The sequence below is a fragment of the Haliotis rubra genome, unplaced genomic scaffold (assembly GCF_003918875.1).
Source record: "Haliotis rubra isolate DU_JTF1 unplaced genomic scaffold, ASM391887v1 Scf115, whole genome shotgun sequence".
In the NCBI taxonomy this organism is placed as follows: Eukaryota; Metazoa; Mollusca; class Gastropoda; order Lepetellida; family Haliotidae; genus Haliotis; species Haliotis rubra.
In genome coordinates, this window is record NW_025765059.1 from 1,952,652 (window position 1) to 1,977,215 (window position 24,564).

The following is a 24,564-nucleotide window of genomic DNA, read 5'->3' on the forward strand; positions in this document are numbered from 1 at the left end:
TTTACAACAAATAAACGTTTTAGCAACTGGAGGTGAGGTGAGGTGAAATTGGGTTTAACGTCGTGCTTGAGAATATTTCGCTCATATGACGACGTGCATGCGTTTGTACATGTATGTGCGGCTACTTGTACTAGCCCAGACTGAAGCTGGTTTTTTATAGTGTTTTAAAGCCCACTCAGATACCATGCCGCAGTGATGCATGAATACCCCACTCAGACACATAAAACTGACTCCGAGCCGACCAGTCCATGTTGTACCCTTTAATGCCGAGCGCCAGGCAGGGACCAACAAGTACCATATTTTAACGTCTTTTGGTATGACGCGGTCGGGGATCGAACCGGCGACCTTCCGCTCTCCGGGCGGACGCTCTAACCACTACACCACGGAGGCGGTCTTTAGCAACTGGAAATATAGACTGTTGATAATAAAAGTTATGGAAAAAAAACCCATGAAACATTATGGTTATTATGGAGCATATCAGATACTTTCATGAGATACTGATACTTGACACACTAGCTTTTATACTTATATTTCTGTGCCATATCTGTACTCCAAGAAGTCTATCCAACGAGCATCAAAGACTTGCTTAAATTTCAAATATTAAGGAAGAAACATATTGACCCAACACAATCTTTCTCCATGGTACTGATTCGACTGAAAACATAACACATTATCTGGGGTGTATTTACCCTAATTCATTGTAAGTTTTCTTTGTGCATGGTATGGAATTAAAAGATAAAGAATACTTTTCATCTTGGCACAGTGACTTTTCATTGATACATTCTGGCTCTTTTAAATCATTGTAAGGCCAGACCAATTTTATTTCTTGTTTTACGGAGTTTTGTCCTCAGAAAACCTAAAGGCAGGAGGGAAAAAAACACACAATAAAATCACCAGTCAAAGTAATATTCTTTCTAAATACTCAAAGTATGGTACTTTTGGCAATTTATGAAGTGTATATGGGGCAAAAAACAATGTAAAAACAAAATTTCTAATATGTTTACATTTCGGCTAATGAAAACTTTAGGACTTTATTTTTTGAGCATTTTTATTTTTTTCTTATTCTTGAAAAAATATACGACAGGTGGATCTGTAATACAAGAAATAAAATTGGTCTGGACTAAACTGGAAAAACACATAAGACATGATATTCATTATTAAAACTAATTTAACATTATTTACATAATCTAATGTTTATATGTTCCCCGAAGGATAATATATATCTGCCATTTTTTATATGGGGTACAGTTACAGAATGGATGAATAGTTGTCAGTAGACGTGAGTAAATATACACCAAGCAGATAAACTTATGTTGATTAATGGCATATAGTACTAACAATGGATTTAGTTGACGGAGATCCTGCCTTTTCTGAATGTACGCATCTTTCAGGATTTGTACAAAGCGTTTTAAGATGACCTGGCATGCTGTTACATGGCAGTGTTATTCACAGTGTTGTAATTTAGTGACAATGTTTCTGTTAAGATACACCCGACTTAGGCTGTGGTGTGTTGGCTGCCATAGTCAGGGTCAGAGTGGAGACTGGACAGGAAGATTCTTGAGTTTCCCGGCCATTCCCGCGCAGCTTGACCCAGAGAGCAATTCCTTTATTTTTTTTTAAAACAGGAAGCAAAATCTTGTCTTGGTAAGATTAAATTACATCTCACATTACAAGAAGACCAGGAGTTGTGTGAAGATCACTTTTCACTCTTGATTCACCGGCAAGGCCTATTACAGAAGCTTGACGGTACTGGGTAGCTAGGTAGATATTATCACAACTGTCTGTATTGATTTTATACCACATTGTCATGGTACATTATAACATATTCAGCCATTGGATTTTTAATACCAATGTAATTCTTTAGTAGTTGTTTGTACCCCAGTTAGAACATCCTCAGGTGGAGATTTATCGGAACATATACCCTGGAGAATATTGAGGATGATGTTACAATACAATTGGTAATTACGTACAATGTTGTTTGTGGGTTTACACATCAAACTTCTTAACCTTTCGAGTTAACTTATTGTTTCAACATTATTATATACTAAGCAAAGTATGTAACCATATCTCTGACTGTACAACAAATATTAACTATTGGGACATTGTAACTGTGAGCTTACGTCATTTCACTTTGTCCATTCATCAATTTCACACACTGTGAAGCACGTTATGACACTTTGAAATAACTGAGTCCGGCTAATGAGAAATCTTAAAGCTCTGTGGTGACGAGGTTGATGGTAGCGCCCCACACTGCTGATGGTTTGTTGTTAGTTTCACAACACTTGCCCTATAACTTATTAATGATAGAAAATGCAGACAATATTGTATCCAAGAAAAGAAAAGTAAAGTGCTCTATTGTTTCCTAGCCGGAGTTATAGCAGAAATTGAGGCTAGGTTCAAATACTGCCAGCCTATCACATACTGTTCTCCGTTACACGGTTGTCTCCCATTTGTTACACATGCCAGTTGTTACACACTCTGATGTTGCCAGTTGTTACACAGTCAGGTTGGGGGTGTAACAAATGGGAGGATACCCGTTACACTGTTTCGCGCAGGAAATATATGGAATCAGAGACCATATAATAAATATTTTATTATTATATGGTCTCTGATGCAATCTAATATTATCTGTTTAACAAAAAAGACTATTCAAAAGTAATAAAGATAATATTTATTCTTCATATTTCATGAAATTCATCTGGAAGCAGATTTCTGGAGTTTGATGTTAGGTTTCACTGAGCATTTAGTAATGATTTCATTTAATACACTCACACACACAACAACATTCTCTCCGCTATTTTTTTAATTCCATGGCTAACAAAAGTTTACAGAAACACATACATACATTAATATGCCAAGGGACACACAAACACTTCCCCACATTGTGCCGTAATTAATATCCAAGATGTACTTGTGATTCAGACTGTACGTCCCCTCAACCGAGTCCTACTTAGAGGTGACTACATGGATTAAATGGTCAAGATTTGTGACTTGATTGATTGCATGTCATTTTATCCCAACTGCATAGATTGATGAAAGTAGTCTTCTTGATCTTCTGTACAGAAGTGGGCAGTAAACAAACAAAAAACAAACAAAAAACAAACAAATATACACATCCATGAGTTGGTACTAGCTTGACATGAAGACAAACTCTATGTAACCCATAATATAATTTTCAAACAAAAAGTAACAATGAAAATACAACTGATAGTATGCAAATTAAATCTCTATAACAGTTTAAGTGAAATATACATCTATTGACGTGAACAGTCCAGTGTGAGTGAGTGAGTTTTAGGCTTCTTTTGCAATATTCCAGCAATATCATAGCACTGGGGCTTTAATAATAGAAATGAGCTTCACACAAACAGTCCGTCAGTTGTTTAACACAGAAGTTCACAATATTCCAGTTATATGACTGAAAAAGATTCTATTTTGTAGACATAATCCAGCTCCGCAGAACTCTGCATGACTGAAAAAGATTCAATGTTGTACCCACATTCCAGCTCTGCAGAATTCTGGAGAAGGTACTAAAGATTAGAAGGTTAGATCTGAAGCATACAGTACAATGCAACAAGAGGGTGGTTTTACAGAGAATGTTGTGACAGAACACGAGGGCACAATTCCTGCTACATTCAGGAGGCTTGTAGTTGATTCAATTGGAGTCATACAAACCAGGGTTGAAAGGAAGAAATACAATCAATGCAATCACCATCCAATCAATAGTGGAGATTTATCGTAATGTATACCCTGGAGATTATCGAGGATGTGCAATCACAGTATGATGACAATTAAATCATCAAGGTCATTCACTGTGACCTTGACCTAGTAAACAAAGGCATGAGACTAATGAAGACGATTGTAAGTTGTAACTCAGTTATGTTAAAACAGACTGTAGCAGCTAGAGATGACATAGAGAAGGGTGGTTGAGTAGCATGGTGGTTAAACATTCGCTTAATAACACTGAAGACCCGGGTTTGGTTCCCCACATGGGTACAACGTGAAAGTATTTTAGGAGCCCTTGCCATGATATAGTTGGAATAATGCCAAGGTGGCATAAAACCATACTCACTACCTTGGGAGAACTCGGGCCAATGCTGTAATGGTTATCTACACATACAGAGTGAGGTACATATTTTATGCTGAATAAGAATTTTGATTGGTTGATATTATAAGTAAGTAGAACCTTTATATCAGTACATCTTTATATCAGATGTTATCAGTACAATGGCGTAGACGGTGATGGATATGATGTGTTATAAACATCTGATGAATATGATGTGATATCAGTGTATCTTTATAAATCTGAAGATATGAAGTGATATCTGTATATCTGCAGGAGGGATGGAGAGAGCTGGTCCTGCCGCTAGTGAAGTCTGTTCCTGGTAGTTGACAGACGTGCCCGCGACCCCGAGGTCTGCTTTAGATGGTCGTATCTGTGCTGTTCTTCCTGAATACAGAAACAGTGCTTAGTCAGGTCACTAGTTACCATGGGCACAGATATACTGGAACTGCATGTTTCACAGGAGATACAATATACAGTGGAAACCTGATAAGTAAAATTTCAAGGGACTCGCCAAAATTGTTCACTTATCAGGTATTTTACTTATCCAAACTTATAAAAACCTGCAATGACAACCATATGCATGTATATGTATACAGCGGAATAACAGACAACATTTGTGAGTAATATGGCCTCCAGTTGTCAGTGTATTGTCAACTGTCATGACGCCAGTGAGCTGTAAGTAGGATGTTTGTTTAGCTGGAGACTGACACGTGCCCCTCATGTCGGATCATTTAGTTATCCAGTCTCTTTTGTTAAGTAATTTACTTCCAGGGACCGTGTGAAGATTTAGCTAAGCGTTATTGTTTACTTATCCAAGTTTAGTTAACCAGACTCTAATAGTGATAATTAATGAAGAAATTTGCCGGGACCAAAGAAAAGTGTTTACTTATCCGATCTCTTTAGTTAAGCGGTCTTTACTTAGGCGGTTTCCACTGTATACAGATAATATCCGTCACTTCAGCACACAGTACAACACACTGCCACATCCAGTTCCATCACGTATACAAGGAACAGAGGAAAGGCAGTGTGATGGAAGCTATATTCAAATCTACATTTTTCTCTTACCTCAAATTGATTCATTTTTCTCTTCTTCTAACACATATATCAACATTATGTATTAAATAAAACTAAGAAAGAACTTGGTTATGTATGTTTTAAGTCTGAGAAAGTGACAGAAAAGACTAAGATGTACAGAAGTGGAGGTTAGACATGTAAGCAGGTGTGAATCCCTCCTTTTACAATAGTCATACCAGCAGGAGTGTATGTCATACGTTACTACACCGTCACATATCAGGTGTGTAAATCTTCCCTTACAATATTTTCAAATATGTATTGTATTTCATAGCGGATTCTACTGATACTTATATATCAGCAAATGGTCTATTTACAAATATCCTCTCATATGAACATAGAGATATGTTCTGCTTTCTACATAATATGGTAACTGTAATAAGTAAGTGTATTAGCTTCATAAATGGTCACGTAAGTGACTTTCTGTATTCATGATACATTCACGTACAGAGAAATGTGTGTTAAGTTATGGTTTATAACATACAATGTACTAAACTATATCTGTTTTACTTCTTTATTAATACAGTATATGTTACTAGAGTTTGTGAGAGTACAGTGTGACTAGACGTTTTCTGATATAGTGGTATCAGTAGTATAAACATATACTGAAGCAAATACATTGTCCTGTAGGCCTCCTTGAAACTGGCCGCATCACTGGCCCAGTACACCGTCTCTCTCTTCTGCTACAACACTTAAACACTTTAGGCCTGTAAGTAACTAGCACCACCAATTTCCCATTACACCATGAGGCTCTAATCTGCTACAACACTTAAACACTTTAGGCCTGTAATTAACCAGCACCACCACTGGCCCATTACACCATGAGGATCCTACAACATTAAACACCTGTAATTAACCAGCAGAGGATCTAATCTGCTACAACACTTAAACACTTTAGGCCTGTAAGTAACTAGCACCACCAATTTCCCATTACACCATGAGGCTCTAATCTGCTACAACACTTAAACAGTTTATACCTGTAATTAACCAGCACCACCACTGGCCCATTACACCATGAGGATCTAATCTGCTACAACACTTAAACAGTTTAGGCCTGTAAGTAACTAGCACCACCACTGGCCCATTACACCATGAGGATCTAATCTGCTACAACACTTAAACACTTTAGGCCTGTAAGTAACTAGCACCACCACTGGCCCATTACACCATGAGGCTCTAATCTGCTACAACACTTAAACAGTTTAGGCCTGTAAGTAACTATAGTACTGTCGGAAATAGAAAAAAACTGTTTTGAGGCTGTTACTCTGTATCCCTAAAATTTACACAATTACAAATAGCATATTTCGAAATAACCCACTTCGGCCTAACTGGGCATTCAGTGGGATGCGTAATAGGATATCCAGAAAAGCATGTTTACTCATAAAATCGGGCAAAACTTATAAAAAATACGAATAGCTGCTGAAAACAATAGATCAGACCATAGATGGCAATTAGGTTGCTCAGCCAGGTATGACGACAGACCGTTGACTCACCTGGCATGAAATGCACATGCTGCCTACAGGCACAAGGGGTCATCTCAAAGATATTTTGTGCGTTTTTATGTGTGTTTACTATGTCTCATCTACTGATTAACATCTTACGTGTCTTTCTTTCATAAAGTTTATGTTGAGATATGTAAGAGAGTATGATACCCGAAAACCATAGAAACGCATCGTAGTATATAGGTGGCATGACCACCCGAAGATCGACAGGACTGGATATTATTTGTAAATTGTTATGACGTGCCGTGTACCTCCCCAGTATGATTGCCCTAAAGGATTATCTTATCTTAGCTGATATCTCTATCCCCAAGCCCGATCCCAGGTTTTGCTTTTGAGGCGACCCCTCCTATCTGTTTCTTTTTATAGTGACAGTGAGACTGCATGGTAGCTACATCCTTAATAGTTTCGGCATAAAAGTTATTATTTTTTACGTCAGCTATCGTTTATAATGAATCTACGTCTTATTTCAAATTGGGCATTTAAAAAGTGTCCTTTGTAATACAATATCGTCGCACACTAATTTGCATAAAGCCATGGTCTGTTCCAAATAAGTCTTTGCTTATTTCTGTACTAATTTCCCCTCAGTAAAGTCCTTTTTCTCCGTTTCCTATCTCCCTACCACTGAGACTGTCGTAAGGCCGAACTTAGTTTAACAGATATTTCACACTTTTACATATCAACTACATAAATTGTAGAGATAAATCAGAAAATACAGTTTTTTTCTATTTCCGACAGTACTATAGCACCACCACTGGCCCATTACACCATGAGGCTCTAATCTGCTACAACACTTAAACACTTTAGACCTGTAATTAACCAGCACCACCACTGGCCCATTACACCATGAGGCTCTAATCTGCTACAACACTTAAACACTTTAGACCTGTAAGTAACAAGCACCACCACTGGCCCATTACACCATGAGGCTCTAATCTGCTACAACACTTAAACACTTTAGACCTGTAAGTAACAAGCACCACCACTGGCCCATTACACCATGAGGCTCTAATCTGCTACAACACTTAAACACTTTAGACCTGTAAGTAACAAGCACCACCACTGGCCCATTACACCATGAGGCTCTAATCTGCTACCACCACTGGCCCATTACACCATGAGGCTCTAATCTGCTACAACACTTAAACACTTTAGACCTGTAAGTAACTAGCACCACTGGTCCAGTACACCGTAAGGCTCCTCTGCTACAAGACTTGACAATGACAACCAACGAACAAAGTTCTTGTGACTGACCTCATTGTTGCCTTGTAAAACAACCATAAGGGACGTATTCTAACATGGTTCATTGCCATTACATCAGATGATAGCACTTGCTACTGCTAGACAAAGATCTCTGGACCACAGGGGCGTGTCACGCTTAGAAACAGCGGTAGAAAGACATATAGGTATATAGACCCAACCCTAGTACTATATAAAAGGAAAGGGATGTAACGACGGAACCACCCCCTCCTCAATCTAAGTTAGATTTCACCATGTAAACTATTTTAAGGCCCCGTCGAGACCTACGGATCGACCAGATGATTTCCGAGATCGGTCAAAGCATTATTTCAGATGATTTCCCTCCGCCTACAAAAAATCATGATTACCCAAGACGGCGAAAACTCACCTTTTAAATTAGGTCAGCACCTATGTAGGGCTATCATTATTTCTAAAACTTTTCTCCAAAAATCATCGGCAAAAAACCATCATAAACTACTCACTTGTCGGCCATAGATGGCCTTGACATTTGAGTGACCTGAGCACTAAATTTGTAAGAATAATTTTAGAGGTTAAATATTTATAAATATAATTTCCTAAAAATGAATCAATATCGAATGCCTTTTTACAACCTCTAAAACCATTCTTAACAATTTACTGTTCCGTACATAATCCAAAATATAGGATTATTGCAAAGTTCATATTTCGCGCCCATTAGCAAACAGTCAAAATCTTACAGTATATTACATTTTCCACCAATCGGATGGCCCAATTTCGTTTCTGCGAATCTGCTCAGATCACTTGAATGTCAAGGCCATCTATGGCCGACAAGTGATTTTGATTGCCGATGGTTTTGGAGAACATGCCTGCTTACTGTCGAGGAAATGATTTGTAGATGTTGCAATAAGTTTTTAGACCCGTGGAATGGCGCTGCCGATCGAATCTAGCCCTACATAGGTGCTGTCAACGTGGCTGGAATTAATAAACAAATTTAAAAGGTGAGTTTTCGCTGTCTTGGGTGATCCATGATTTTGGCTTGGAATTGCGGAGGTAGCTGTTTTCGGTGAGTCGTGGCGTATAACTTTTGAAATAATGATCCGATTGTGACCATTTATAGCTCATTTTGTAGGGAAATCATCTGGCTTTCAATCCGTAGGTCTTGACGGGGCCTTAAAATAGTTTACGTGGTGAAATCTAACTTAGATTGAGGAGGGGGTGGTTCCGTCGTTACATCCCTTTCCTTTTATATAGTACTAGGGTTGGGTCTATATACCTATATGTCTTTCTACCGCTGTTTCTAAGCGTGACACACCCCTGTGCTCTGGACATCATGTAACTACATCAGAGAGACCTCTAAAAACTCGGATCAACTAATGAAATGATAGCAAGCAAATCAGAGAGCAACTTTCTCAAGCTTTACAGAACTAGTGTCAAACTTATAATCCACTTCCATTCAAGAGTTGTTTTGAAAAAAATACTTATTCAGAATCTAACATAAAGAAAATTCTGAATAAACTACTAGATGGTCCAGATTGTTTGTCAGTACATAGGCTATGAAAAGAGTCTTCCATTCAAATATTTATGCCACGGAAGTGATCTTTCCTGATCTGATTCCTTGGATGAAAGGTTGTTCTGATGTGGTCAAGTTGTCCTCAGATCTTTGTAAGGTGGTAGCAAGCACTAAGGTATAATTTTAGTGAGATTGAACCCAGGTTCTTCATAGGGAGACAAAAACAGGTTGTGAGTGGGGACCTATTGTACACTGGTTCCTCATGGGGAGCCAAGCCCACGTTGTCTTGACCAAGTCAGTCACCACCCAGTCCATTCAGACACCTCGACAACCAGCATAGGTTGCTGAGCAACTGGTGGAATCAGCAGGAAACGATCAGATCAATAACCAAGAGCTGTGATACTATTGGCAAAGCGCCACATTTTCGTAATGAATATAAAAGGACACAAACCTAGCTTCACCATCTACAGAACATTATCAAAAGATGTCTACGAGATAGAGAAATTTATTGAGAAGAAAAACGATAATATGAAACATTTTTACAGAAAATGGAATGTCCTAGATGCAGTCCTGTAATTTATTTTTCAGTCTTTTAATTCTCTGTAATATTAGCTGGCATCTCAATTGTTAATCTATATTCCCAGTACTATATGTTATACATTGTCTGCTTTCTATTATGCAACCTGTACCATTCTACTCTACCCACATATCTTGTTCAAATGTAACCAAGTAAAGTGAATAAAAATACTTTACAAAAAAAAGAAAGAGCTGTGAGTGTTTGTCGTGAGATTAAGCTGTTAGAGTGTCTCTGTGTATTAGCGCTAGTTCTGCCTGAAGGCTAATGTTAGCTTCAAATAAAGTTACAACAAATATGTCTGGAATCTCCTCTCACCTCTCACTTGCCAAAATGGTCCTGCTAAAAGTAAGGTGAGCATATTTATCCCCTTCCAGTCATGTACTAGGGATATCAAGTACTTGGGGTAACAATACAATATTGTGAAAGGCACAAATGTATTAGAACTAAATTTAATTTAACTTAAAATGTCATCCATGTTCTTGTTTCTTTAAATCTGAATTCTGCAATATTCCAGCTCTATAAAATTGGTATGTAAATACTCAAATCTGGACCAGACAATCTGGTGATTGACATCGTGATCATCAACCTCCACCATCAGGATATGATGACAGCGTCTACCAAGTTAGCAATCCTGACCACCTGTTGGCAGCTTCGAACAACAAACATATGTTGTAGGCAACCAAGTTTATCCCACATCATTATAAACCTGAAGTAATGTTGGAATGTGTACAGTGAGAGTGAACATACCTGGTTCTGAATGAGCCTCTGGTAGGACTGGGGTGGCACCTGGGGTGGCACCTGGGGGAGGGGTCTCCCGGCCATCCTTGAGTTCCCTTGCTCTCGCTGTACAGTGTAGTTCCTGGGAGGCAGTCCAGGGCTGGAGGCACCACTCTGTCTCTGCACATCATAAACATAAAGTTTAACATCTGTGAACCTGTATTGAGTGAGTGAGTGAGTTTGGTTTTATGCTGCTTTTAGCAATATTTCAGGAATATCAAGGCGGGGGGCACCAGAAATGGGCTTCACACATTGTACCCATGTGGGAAATCGAACCTGGGTCTTCAGTGTGATGAGCGAACGCTTTAACCACTAGGATGCATGCACGCAGGCACGCATGCACGCACGCACGCGCACGCACGCACGGCACACGCACGCACGCACGCACAAACCTGTAAATGGCATTGACGCATCATGGATGTAACATCAGCAGAAATCTCTCTTTAAACAGGCCATGAGCCGGTATCACTACATGTAATGTAAGTAACAAATAATTTTTTTTAATCTACATGACAGATTTATTTCAGTTTGTTAATCAATCCTCCATGCGGACACCAGACATGTGTGACTGACAGAGCACCTACCGTTGACCTTGATGGTGTAGCTGCAGGGTCAAGGACAAAGTACATGCGGTTGGAATCGTCCATGAGGTCCATGTAGTCGCAGTCACCACTCTGTAAGACAGCATAATCAGGGTTGGATGGGGGGAGCTAGAGGTGGGGAGGGAGGTGGAGGTGGGGAGGATGGGAGGGAACACATCATGTAGTAAAGTATAACAAGAGTCACAGGTACAGAGCTCACCTTTATAGTTATACAGAACTTGAGTAAGAAAAACGTTTCTAAACTATGTATGTGAACTATATTGAGAGAATATGTTGTTTTCAAACACAGACCTTTAATTATTTGGTCACAAAAGCTCTGGCCTAAAATTCAAAGTAGCTAATCAGAAATATAAGTAGTACTGCCACAAACCACCCTACAGGAACACGATAACAAACCACCCAATTTGTGAGTCGCCTCTTATGACAAGCATGGGTTGCTGAAGACCCAGTGGACCTTCGCATGAAGACTCACAAAAGAAGTAATGACTGTTGTTCCACACATTTTGTCCTCTCAAATGACATCCCAGATAGCACTCGGACTTGGCCCAACGTTGGCAATGTTGGCAAAACCATTGCCAATGTTAGGCCAACGTCTGAATGCTATCTGGGATGCAGTTAATGTTTGTCAGTGTCATTTATATCGGCTGAACCACCTAACCAGTGTCATAGTTCATCAATATGAATGGTTCTCGATGTACAAGTTGGCAAATTGCTGATTACACTACAACTAGAACATGTAACACCAACAAGAGGTTAGCTGGTAGTACTGGCAATGTTTACTGGACTTGAGCAGTCTCTATTTAAAAACTAAAACTAAAATCTCTCACAATACACTGATAAGCAATTAAACAGACTGTTCACATAACACCAATAATTACAAAACATTTTTCCAAAGGTAACATAAATACAGAATAACACAGGTTTTTGTCTATATATTTACCTGTCCACATGGATCAGTCAGCAGACTCTTCCAGTTGGAGATGTGATGCTGAAAGATGTGAGAAGGGTGATATATATCTCATGCCAGCATTGTATTACTTGGCCCTGAAGCACACTATCATAGTACTACATAGGCCTCCATTGCAATACCATCATACTACATAGGCCTCCATCACACTACCATCATACTACATAGGCCTCCATTGCAATACCATCATATTACACAGGCCTCCAACACACCACTGTCGTATGACATGGGCCTCCATCACACAACCATCATATTACATAGGTCTCCATCACACTACCATCATATTACATAGGCCTCCATCACACAACTATCATATTACACAGGCCTCCAACACACCACTGTCGTATGACATGGGCCTCCATCACACAACCATCATATTACATAGGCCTCCATCACACAACCATCATATTACATAGGCCTCCATCACACTACCATCATATTACATAGGCCTCCATCACACAACTATCATATTATATAGGCCTCCATCACACTACCATTGTATTACATAGGCCTCCATCACACTACCATTGTATTACATAGGCCTCCATCACACATCATTGTATTACATAGGCCTCCATCATACCATTGTATTACATAGGCCTCCATCACACTACCATTGTATTGACATAGGGCCTCCATCACACTACCATCATATTACATAGGCCTCCATCACACTACCATCATATTACATAGGCCTCCATCACACAACTATCATATTATATAGGCCTCCATCACACCATTGCCTTGTTACATAGGCCTCCCTCCATCACACAACCATCATATCACACAGGCCTCCATCCACAAACCATCATATGACATAGGTCTCCATCACACAACCATCATATATTACACAGGCCTCCATCACACAACCATCATATCATATCACACAGGCCTCATATGACATCAGGTCTTCATCACATCATATTACATAGGCCTCCATCACACAACCATCATATGACATAGGCCTCCATTGCAATACCATCATATTACACAGGCCTCCATCACACCACTGTCTTATGACATGGGCCTCCATCACACAACCATCATATTACATAGGCCTCCATCACACAACCATCATATTACATAGGCCTCCATCACACAACCATCATATTACATAGGCCTCCATCACACAACAACCATTACATATTCACACAACCATCATATTACATAGGCCTCCATCACACTACCATCATATTACATAGGCCTCCATCACACAACCATCATATTACATAGGCCTCCATCCACACACTACATAGGCATCACACAACCATTGTATTACATAGGCCTCCATCACACTACCATTGTATTACATAGGCCTCCATCACACTACCATTGTATTACATAGGCCTCCATCACACTACCATCATATTACATAGGCCTCCATCACACAACTATCATATTATATAGGCCTCCATCACACCATTGCCTTGTTACATAGGCCTCCATCACACAACCATCATATCACACACGCCTCCATCACACAACCATCATATCACACAGGCCTCTATCACACAACCATCATATGACATAGGTCTCCATCACACAACCATCATATTACACAGGCCTCCATCACACAACCATCATATCACACAGGCCTCTATCACACAACCATCATATGACATAGGTCTCCATCACACAACCATCATATGACATAGGTCTCCATCACACAACCATCATATGACATAGGCCTCCATTGCAATACCATCATATTACACAGGCCTCCAACACACCACTGTCGTATGACATGGGCCTCCATCACACAACCATCATATTACATAGGTCTCCATCACACAACTATCATATTACATAGGCCTCCATCACACAACTATCATATTACACAGGCCTCCAACACACCACTGTCGTATGACATGGGCCTCCATCACACAACCATCATATTACATAGGTCTCCATCACACAACCATCATATTACATAGGCCTCCATCACACTACCATCATATTACATAGGCCTCCATCACACAACTATCATATTATATAGGCCTCCATCACACTACCATTGTATTACATAGGCCTCCATCACACTACCATTGTATTACATAGGCCTCCATCACACTACCATTGTATTACATAGGCCTCCATCACACTACCATTGTATTACATAGGCCTCCATCACACTACCATTGTATTACATAGGCCTCCATCACACTACCATCATATTACATAGGCCTCCATCACACAACTATCATATTATATAGGCCTCCATCACACCATTGCCTTGTTACATAGGCCTCCATCACACAACCATCATATCACACACGCCTCCATCACACAACCATCATATCACACAGGCCTCTATCACACAACCATCATATGACATAGGTCTCCATCACACAACCATCATATTACACAGGCCTCCATCACACAACCATCATATCACACAGGCCTCTATCACACAACCATCATATGACATAGGTCTCCATCACACAACCATCATATGACATAGGTCTCCATCACACAACCATCATATGACATAGGCCTCCATCACACAACTATCATATTACATAGGCCTCCATCAAACTGCAATCGTATTACACAGGCCTCCATCACACAACCATCATATGACATAGGCCTCCATCACACAACCATCATATGACATAGGCCTCCATCACACAACTATCATATTACATAGGCCTCCATCAAACTGCAATCGTATTACATAGGCCTCCATCACACAACCATCATATTACATAGGCCTCCATCACACAGCCATCATACCACACAGGCCTCCATCACACAACCATCATATTACACAGGCCTCCATCACACAACCATCATATTACACAGGCCTCTATCACACAACCATCATATTACACAGGCCTCCATCATCATATTACACAGGCCTCCATCACACAACCATCATATTACACAGGCCTCCATCACACAACCATCATATTACACAGGCCTCCATCACACAACCATCATATTACACAGGCCTCCATCACACATCCATCATATGACATAGGCCTCCATCACACAACTTTCATATTACATAGGCATCCATCACACTACCATTGTATTACATAGGCCTCCATCACACTACCATTGTATTACATAGGCCTCCATCACACTACCATCGTATTACATAGGCCTCCATCACACAACTATCATGTTACATAGGCCTCCATCACACCATTGTCTTGCTACATGGGCCTCCATCATACTACCATCATATTACATGGGCCTCCATTGCACTACCATCAGATTACATGGCCTTCCTTGACATTATTATCACATTACATAGGCCTTCAACACATTATTATCAAATTACAAATTTGGTTGTACATATATTATGTAGAATAGTTGTTAAGCAAAGAGTACTTACTGTTTTATGGTGCTCGATCATGTCATGGAGTGACCGATGAACTTTGCTTTCTCCAAGAATGATAAATTTTCCATTTCTTATCTGGTCAATCATATAATGGCGTGACCTGTCTTCAGCTCTGTCAACAAACAAGTTTCGAAAATTAGGAAATAAGTTGCTGCCTTGTACTGCCATTTACGTCATGATATCAAGGAAGTCAGATGAGTGAATGCTGTAAGATGATGGCTCCCGTGTTGCCATGAAATACGGCACTCTGGAGTTAGTTGCAATATGAAACATTACCATGGTTACAGGTATATACAAGTGCTTACCTGAATGACAGGGTGTAGCCAAAGCGGCTTTCACTGACTCGGATGAGGTAGCAGCCAACTGGCATCCCTTTCAACAGAGCCTCGGACTGTCTGTGAAACAAATGAAACACACTGCTCAAAGCAATATGGATAATGTGGTAAGTATGACATATTATGTGGCTATCACATATTATATAACCATGGTTGTAAGGGTCACAGATCATGTTGCAAGGATCATAGATTATGAGACAAGTATCACAGATTATGAGACAAGTATCACACATTATGTGGCTATCACATATTATGTTAACATGGTTGTAAGGATCACAGATTATGTTGCAAGGATCATATATAATATGAGACAAATATCACAGATTATGAGACAAGTATCACACATTATGTGGCTATCACATATTATGTTACTATGGTTATAGATCACAGGTTATGTTGCAAGTATCACAGATTATGTTACCATGGTTACAAGGATCATAGATAATGTGGCAAGGAAGGTGTTCGGTTGATGATACTTTCAATAATCACTTAGATAATATCCTTTCATGATCAGTTAATAAGGGGTTCAAACTCCTCACAGCAGATCCTTGCACCGCTAAACGGCACAATGTCTGGATGTGTCAGAGGTACTGGGTCCATAGTGCTTATTCCCTCTGAGGTCTTGTCAGCATGAGCATGTGTGAGACTGAGAAATTGGGTCATTGAAGTACAATTTGATTGACCGATTGATTGGAGTTTGCAGAGAAAAAAAATTGTTTGGAGTTAATGCAATCTTGTTTGGACTGCAGATGACACAAAATCCCCAATTAAGTAAGAGTATTTTCTAAACACAAGCCTTACTTCCTGGAGATGATGCCGTGAAACCATGGGGCAAACTTCCCTGACTGCGGCTCCACGACATTCTCAGTCTGGGTGGACTGGAACCAGATGGTGGCCGCCTTCCGCCCTGGGGCTCCAAACTTGTTGCGATTAGAAGCATCAGCTTTGAAATCATCATCCATGATTTCATCGTCTTCATCATCATCATCATCATCCATCTGGAAAACAGTTTATCAGTCTGTAGATATACGTGATGGAGGTAGTGAAGCTCATTCTGCTCTCATAGGCAACTACTACATGAAGCTACATGGTATAACTTCTGCGGTGCACTGAGACAAACAACTCTCTCTTAAAAGGATGACATTCATTCCTCAAAATACCTTACTGTGGACTGTCAGCATTAACAAATAAAGATAAAATATTATAAACGAGCTTTACGCTTTACCCACCCCAGTCCCACATGACACGGTGTGCTTCTCTGGCTGGAGGTAGCTGTTTATGGAACCAGTTGGAGAGTGAAGTGGCAAAGCAGGTGGCTGAAGTTGATCACTCTTTTTCTTGTCTGAAACACAAATATGAAAGTCATAAAAGCATCTTGGGACCTCCATCTCAGGGACTATAAATACCTCTGTTGAGTTATAAGGAACCAATGCTATGCATAGGATATTCCCAACCTTTTAACAAAATGATACTCCACACCAACTGTACAATAGATTTATACTCGACATCTACCGTACAACAAAGTTATATTCCACATGTACCTTACAACAGAGTTATATTCCACACGTACCTTACAACAGAGTTATATTCCACACGTACCTTACAACAGAGTTATATTCCACACCTACCTTACAACAGAGTTATATTCCACACCTACCTTACAACAGAGTTATATTCCACACCTACCTTACAACAGAGTTATACTCCACACATACCTTACAACAGAGTTATATTCCACACCTACCTTACAACAGAGTTATATTCCACACCTACCTTACAACAGAGTTATATTCCACACCTACCTTACAACAGAGTTATATTCCACACCTACCTTACAACAGAGTTATATTCCACACGTACCTTACAACAGAGTTATATTCCACACGCATTGCCTTACAACAGAGTTATACTCCACACATACCTTACAACAGAGTTATATTCCACACCTACCTTACAACAGAGTTATATTCCACACCTACCTTACAACAGAGTTATATTCCACACCTACCTTACAACAGAGTTATACTCCACACATACCCACAACAGAGCTATAATCCTTACAACAGAGTTATATTCCACACCTACCTTACAACAGAGTTATATTCCACACCTACCTTACAACAGAGTTATATTCCACACCTACCTTACAACAGAATTATATTCCACACCTACTTTACAACAGAGTTATATTCCACAACTACTTTACAACAGAGTTATACTCCATACGTACCTTACAACAGAGTATACTCCACACCTACCTTACAACAGAGTTATACTCCACACCAACCTTACAACAGAGTTATACTCCACACATACCTTACAACAGAGTTATACTCCACACCTACCTTACAACAGAGTTATACTCCACACCAACCTTACAACAGAGTTATACTCCACACATACCTTACAACAGAGTTATACTCCACACCAACCTTACAACAGAGTTATACTCCACACATACCTTACAACAGAGTTATACTCCACACATACCTTACAACAGAGTTATACTCCACACCTACCTTACAACAGAGTTATACTCCACACCTAACCTTACAACAGAGTTATAATTCACACATACCTTACAACAGAGTTATACTCCACACCTACCTTACAACAGAGTTATACTCCACACATACCTTACAACAGAGTTATACTCCACACCAACCTTACAACAGAGTTATACTCCACACCTACCTTACAACAGAGTTATACTCCACACCAACCTTACAACAGAGTTATACTCCACACATACCTTACAACAGAGTTATACTCCACACATACCTTACAACAGAGTTATACTCCACACCTACCTTACAACAGAGTTATACTCCATAATTGCACCTTACAACAGAGTTATACTCCCACACCAACCTTAGCAACAGAGTTATACTCCACACGCACCTTACAACAGAGTTATATTCCACACCAACCTTAGAACAGAGTTATATTTCACACCAACCTTACAACAGAGTTATACTCCACTCGTACCTTACAACAGAGTTATACTCCACACGTACCTTACAACAGAGTTATACTCCACACCAACCTTACAACAGAGTTATACTCCACACCTACCTTACAACAGAGTTATACTCCACACCTACCTTACAACAGAGTTATACTCCACACCAACCTTACAACAGAGTTATACTCCACACCTACCTTACAACAGAGTTATACTCCACACCAACCTTACAACAGAGTTATACTCCACACATACCTTACAACAGAGTTATATTCCACACCTACCTTACAACAGAGTTATACTCCACACCTACCTTACAACAGAGTTATACTCCACACCTACCTTACAACAGAGTTATACTCCACACCAACCTTACAACAGAGTTATACTCCACACATACCTTACAACAGAGTTATACTCCACACATACCTTACAACAGAGTTATACTCCACACCTACCTTACAACAGAGTTATACTCCATACGTACCTTACAACAGAGTTATACTCCACACCAACCTTACAACAGAGTTATACTCCACACGTACCTTACAACAGAGTTATATTCCACACCAACCTTAGAACAGAGTTATATTTCACACCAACCTTACAACAGAGTTATACTCCACACCTACCTTACAACAGAGTTATACTCCACACCAACCTTAGAACAGAGTTATATTTCACACCAACCTTACAACAGAGTTATACTCCACTCATACCTTACAACAGAGTTATACTCCATACGTACCTTACAACAGAGTTATACTCCACACCTACCTTACAACAGAGTTATACTCCACACCAACCTTACAACAGAGTTATACTCCACACGTACCTTACAACAGAGTTATACTCCACACATACCTTACAACAGAGTTATACTCCACACCAACCTTACAACAGAGTTATACTCCACACCAAACTTACAACAGAGTTATACTCCACACCAACCTTACAACAGAGTTATACTCCACACCTACCTTACAACAGAGTTATATTCCACACGTACCTTACAACAGAGTTATATTCCACACCTACCTTACAACAGAGTTATATTCCACACCTACCTTACAACAGAGTTATATTCCACACCCACCTTTTGGTTTGTTGACATCCTCCTGTCTAATACGCTCATGGTTCAGGCTGCACGTCACACACAGCTGCTCAATCTGCTGAAGAAGGCCCTCCACCAGACGGCGCTGTTCTACCGCTGCCTGACGTAGACGAGCAGCATGGCGACGTGCAACAAACCCTCGTGCGACTGTAGACATACAATTATAACAGTCTGTAACAACAGGTGGATATAAGTTTTATAAGATTTGTCCAGTGCGAGAGAATCCCCTAACTTTGTTACACAAACTGTTCTTGGTTCATTATTATTCATTGTTATCTTGTTCTGTACATTGCCCAAGTATAGATACTGGAAGCGGGGTAGTATAGTGGTTAAAGTGTTTGCTCGTCACGCCGAAGATCTAGGTTCGATTCCCCACAGTGGTACAACGTGTGAAGCCCAATAAATTTCTGGTGTTCCTCGCCATATGGCTGAAATATTGCTAAAAGCAGTGAAAACTCACTCATTCACTCAAGAATATATATATGTCCATATCCAGTCTGTATTATTCATCTGAAGACGGAGTGAGAATTAACTCAGAAATATCATGCTTAACAAACATAGACGCATGTTCATCACCTCTAAATACGTTCCTCTATAGGTGTTCTACTCACGTTTCTGCAGCATCACCGCTGACACTCCCATGCGTTGCAGGATGTCGGACAGCTGCTCGATGTGCCAGTACTTCAGGAACACCTTTGTCTTCCTAAACACATATATACAGTGTCATTCAAGTACTTATGTATATCATCCGGGGTACTCATACTGCAACTTAAGTCCCGTCCACATGTGTGTATCCATAGCAACTAAATCTGTATATAAAAAAATGCCAAACACAATACAAGCAAGCAGAAACAATCAGCATGCATTCTGGGTTCCCTGTGGATAACTTGACCTGAGTTGCCTGTTTGATGCCAGAAGAAATTTACAAACACACTTTGCAATGAATTTACCCTCTATAATACAACATAACAAATACTAAGTGATTTCTATCCAACATGGCATGGGATTTATCTGTTGGTCTCATACTCGCTAAATGTAGCAAAATGTTCAGATTAAGTGCAAAGTTCGCAGTAAGTACACATGTACTGACCCAACGTGCCAGCCCTTGAGGCCGCTTGCCTGGAGAATCTTCCTGCAGTTTTCAGATGACCCCTTCAGTTTGTGCTGACACAGCAGAATCTTGTACCTACCGACACAAGGGTTCACATGTGATGTACACTATAGTAACTCTTGTCAAGATTACACAATATCCTCCACTTTTATTTTGTTTATTAATGGCAAAATATTTTAATAAGGCCTTCACAGAAAAAATGAGATAGAAAATAAGTATGTTAAGCGTTGTCATGAAAAAGAGATAGGTCAGCATACTTGTCAACAAATTCCTGGAACATAGGCCTCACTGCAAAGCCCTCCCTTCGGATCTTGGTAGTCTCCAACATGCCAGTGTACAGAAGCTACAACATGCACAGCAGATGCATCACCACTACATGTACAACACATGCATGCATGCATGCATACATACATACATACATACATACATACATACATACATACATACATACATACATACATACATACATACATACATACATACATACATACATACATACATACATACATACATACATACATACATACATACATACATACATACATACATTACATCCATCCATTCCATCCATCCATCCATCCATCCATCCATCCATCCATCCATCCATACTAAGGCTGTAATGATTCACTCGCATATTCGGTGAATCGAACTGTAGCTCTTCATGAATTCAATTTGTTATTCATGGTCACCAGAACCGAATATTAACGAATATTTACGATTTTTTTAAGGGAGCATGTTTTACTTGAACCCTTATGTCCTTTTCCTAACTGAGATATGCAAGAATGGAACATGTACTAGTGTTGCAGTAGTGCAAGTCAAGTTAGTTTGCCAAGACTGCACATGGTACTGTCGATTATAACTATTACATACCAAATTTGAGTGTCATGAGATCACTGGTTATTGCTGTGACAAATCAAACTGTCAACACGGGCGTTCCATATCAATCACTTAACTACAATATTGTATTCATGAATCATTATTCGTATTCGTTACCCAATGATGAATAGGAAAGGAGAGATCAGCATCAAAAATATGAGCTTCTGATTGGTTGATTAAGGTGGGACGGATGGGACGTGAATCTGATTGGTCAATCCTACCTGTCTCGATGACGTCACGCTAAAAATAGTTTGTTTGGTATTTCAAATTGCTGTCACAGAACCGGATTAAAATCCTGCCATATCAAATGAAGTACATAATAGTTTTGTTAGTTGGTTAAATCCTTGATGAGATATTCACATATCTATTGAAAACAAAATACTCATTCATGTAGATCTATGAACTGAGATGAAGTATTCAGTCACTGTGAAATTCAGGTGACCTCATACAGCGAGGGTACCAATAAGGTCACACAGTGAGAGCTATGCACAGCAGTTCCATTTACAAGCTCCTATCAGTTTTCCTATTAAGTTTCTCAACCGGTAGTTAACTATAACATCATTGTTTACACATATGTACACAAGTAGTCACACTTATATTTCACTCTTTCCAAAAAGTGTGGACAAAATAAGATTGTGAGGGGAGGGAGAAAGAAAATCACGTAATATGGGAAATTCCCATGCTTTAAATAGTTGACAGTTACACCTCGAAACTTGTCGTGTCTGGAATCAACCGGTACAACTATGACGTCACGTTTAAGGTCATTGTAGTTCAAATGTATAACCAGGGAAAGCTGAGCGCTATTTTTCGTATCTTCATTAACTTTTCACAATCTTATTACACACAATTTAGTAAAGTAAATATTGACAACAGTTATAAGTGAGGTTCTATGTTTTGGATTAAAATCATTCAAACATTTACATAGCAGCTCCTACAATACTGAAAGTGTTGGAATAAACTGGTGCTAACCGCTTATGTAAGAGTGTATAAATAGTGATTTTAAATTCCGCTGTTGTCGGATGAGACAGACGAGTGTTCCAACTGCGTGTCACACCCCAGGTAAAGATTAACCACAAAACACCTTTACATGTTAACATAAATGAAATGCTAAGATAAATTTATAAGTATTTAACTGCACTTGTTTCCCATAACTAGAGAGCACATGAGAAATAGTTCCCAGTTTAGTCAACTTCACATATATCAAATGCCTTTTGTGCAGAAGAAATTGCATAAAATATTTTATGTATAAAGGACATTTTACTAGATTTATATTACCCTTAATTTTAGAATGGCAAGCAACATGGATTAACAGAACTTTTGAACACGGTGCGATCGGTTGAAAACCTTGAGGAATGGGCTAAAGCTAACAATTGTGAAGATGACCAAGAAGTAGCCTTGAAACGAATTCAGTTGTTGGCGCTAGATTTGTCATCGCAACTATCATCAACAGTACAAAAGAAGCATGTTGAGAACAGATGTAATGAGTGTGGTAAAGACTTTAACAGCGACAGCACCTAATGAGACATATCCGGACGGTTCATGGAAATCAACGATTCACTTGTGAGCAATGCAACCACAGCTTTACACGACGGGAGAATTTCAACACTCACCGCTGTCGAAGAAAGTCTAGAGATGTCAGCGAGACTCCCAAACGACGATGCTTACATCCCGTGAACACAGACGACAACACATCTCAAGCCCGTTACGCTACATGCAACTAGTGTGGACACTACAAGTGCCTATTACCTGGCAAGGCCTTTTGTGAAAGATGCTCACACAAAGGTCCCGAGTGTAAGCTGTGTCACCGACCTATGCCTGAGAGGTTTTACTCTCAGCGAGTAGACCAGTGTGACAGTTGTTTTCGCAGACGGGAGCGCTATCAAGAGAGGTCAAGAAATCAGGTCGGTGGCGGACGAGTGGAGGCTCTTGAGGGGTTGGTCTCCACAACAACTCTCACTCCCAGTGAAGGCAGTTTCTCGCAGACGAGAAAACAAATATTGAATCATTATTGCATGATTTCTTCTTAGAGATGAAAGGTTTGAAATGGTTTCTGGTGTTGAAAGTGAAATATATAAAATATGATGAAAATAATGATAGCACTTTGGCAGAACCTGTGATGAGAAGCACGAATTTTATCCTTACAAATCTCTCTGAAAAAGAAGAACAGATTGCAGAGGCCTATCAAACACTGTACATCGCTACTCAGGAATTTCAGGCAGAAGGTAGTGGGTGGATATTGGATAACATTGTACATTTAGAAGTGAACATGGCCGAGTATACTCCCTTAGCAGCCAGCAGTTACATTCCCCTGTCCAATTATCTGAAGGATAAGAAGGCAATTTTGAATATTAAGAACGAGGATTAAAGATGTTTTGTGTGGTCAGTGTTAGCAGCCCTACATCCTGTTGACCGGAAACAAAATGCAAACAGAGTCAACAAGTATGTTCAGTTTGAAAAGGACTTGAATCTAGAGGGAATTGACATGCCCATGCCACTGTCACAAATTCACAAATTTGAAGAGCAAAATGGCATT

The 24,564-nt window shown here is 39.7% G+C and overlaps 1 protein-coding gene and 1 long non-coding RNA gene across 5 annotated transcripts in view; both read right to left on the reverse strand.

The window, feature by feature from the left end:
• Positions 1–2,656: 2,656 nt before the first annotated feature.
• Positions 2,657–24,564, reverse strand: part of LOC124254622 (myosin-IIIb-like) — a 53,649-nt gene continuing 31,741 nt past the window's right edge. The window contains exons 18-30 of one of the 4 annotated variants that reach the window (XM_046688482.1): positions 21,413–21,498; positions 21,135–21,230; positions 20,656–20,747; positions 20,027–20,191; positions 17,195–17,307; positions 16,767–16,963; positions 15,936–16,025; positions 15,625–15,742; positions 12,258–12,305; positions 11,300–11,425; positions 10,686–10,835; positions 10,254–10,274; positions 2,657–4,447 (exon numbers count right to left, since the gene is read on the reverse strand). In XM_046688482.1, coding sequence (XP_046544438.1) covers positions 10,257–10,274; positions 10,686–10,835; positions 11,300–11,425; positions 12,258–12,305; positions 15,625–15,742; positions 15,936–16,025; positions 16,767–16,963; positions 17,195–17,307; positions 20,027–20,191; positions 20,656–20,747; positions 21,135–21,230; positions 21,413–21,498 — 1,299 coding nt within the window. In that variant the 3' untranslated portion in view covers positions 2,657–4,447; positions 10,254–10,256. Of the gene's footprint in view, positions 4,448–10,253; positions 10,278–10,685; positions 10,836–11,299; positions 11,426–12,257; positions 12,306–15,624; positions 15,743–15,935; positions 16,026–16,766; positions 16,964–17,194; positions 17,308–20,026; positions 20,192–20,655; positions 20,748–21,134; positions 21,231–21,412; positions 21,499–24,564 lie in introns of all 4 variants that reach the window. The other 3 variants (XM_046688476.1, XM_046688462.1, XM_046688469.1) reach the window with 3 other exon arrangements.
• LOC124254645 lies at positions 5,315–7,724 on the reverse strand. The gene is made up of 2 exons (XR_006892512.1): positions 7,520–7,724; positions 5,315–5,918 (listed from the first exon to the last, which is right to left on the reverse strand). It is a non-coding gene; the product is annotated as an uncharacterized LOC124254645 (long non-coding RNA).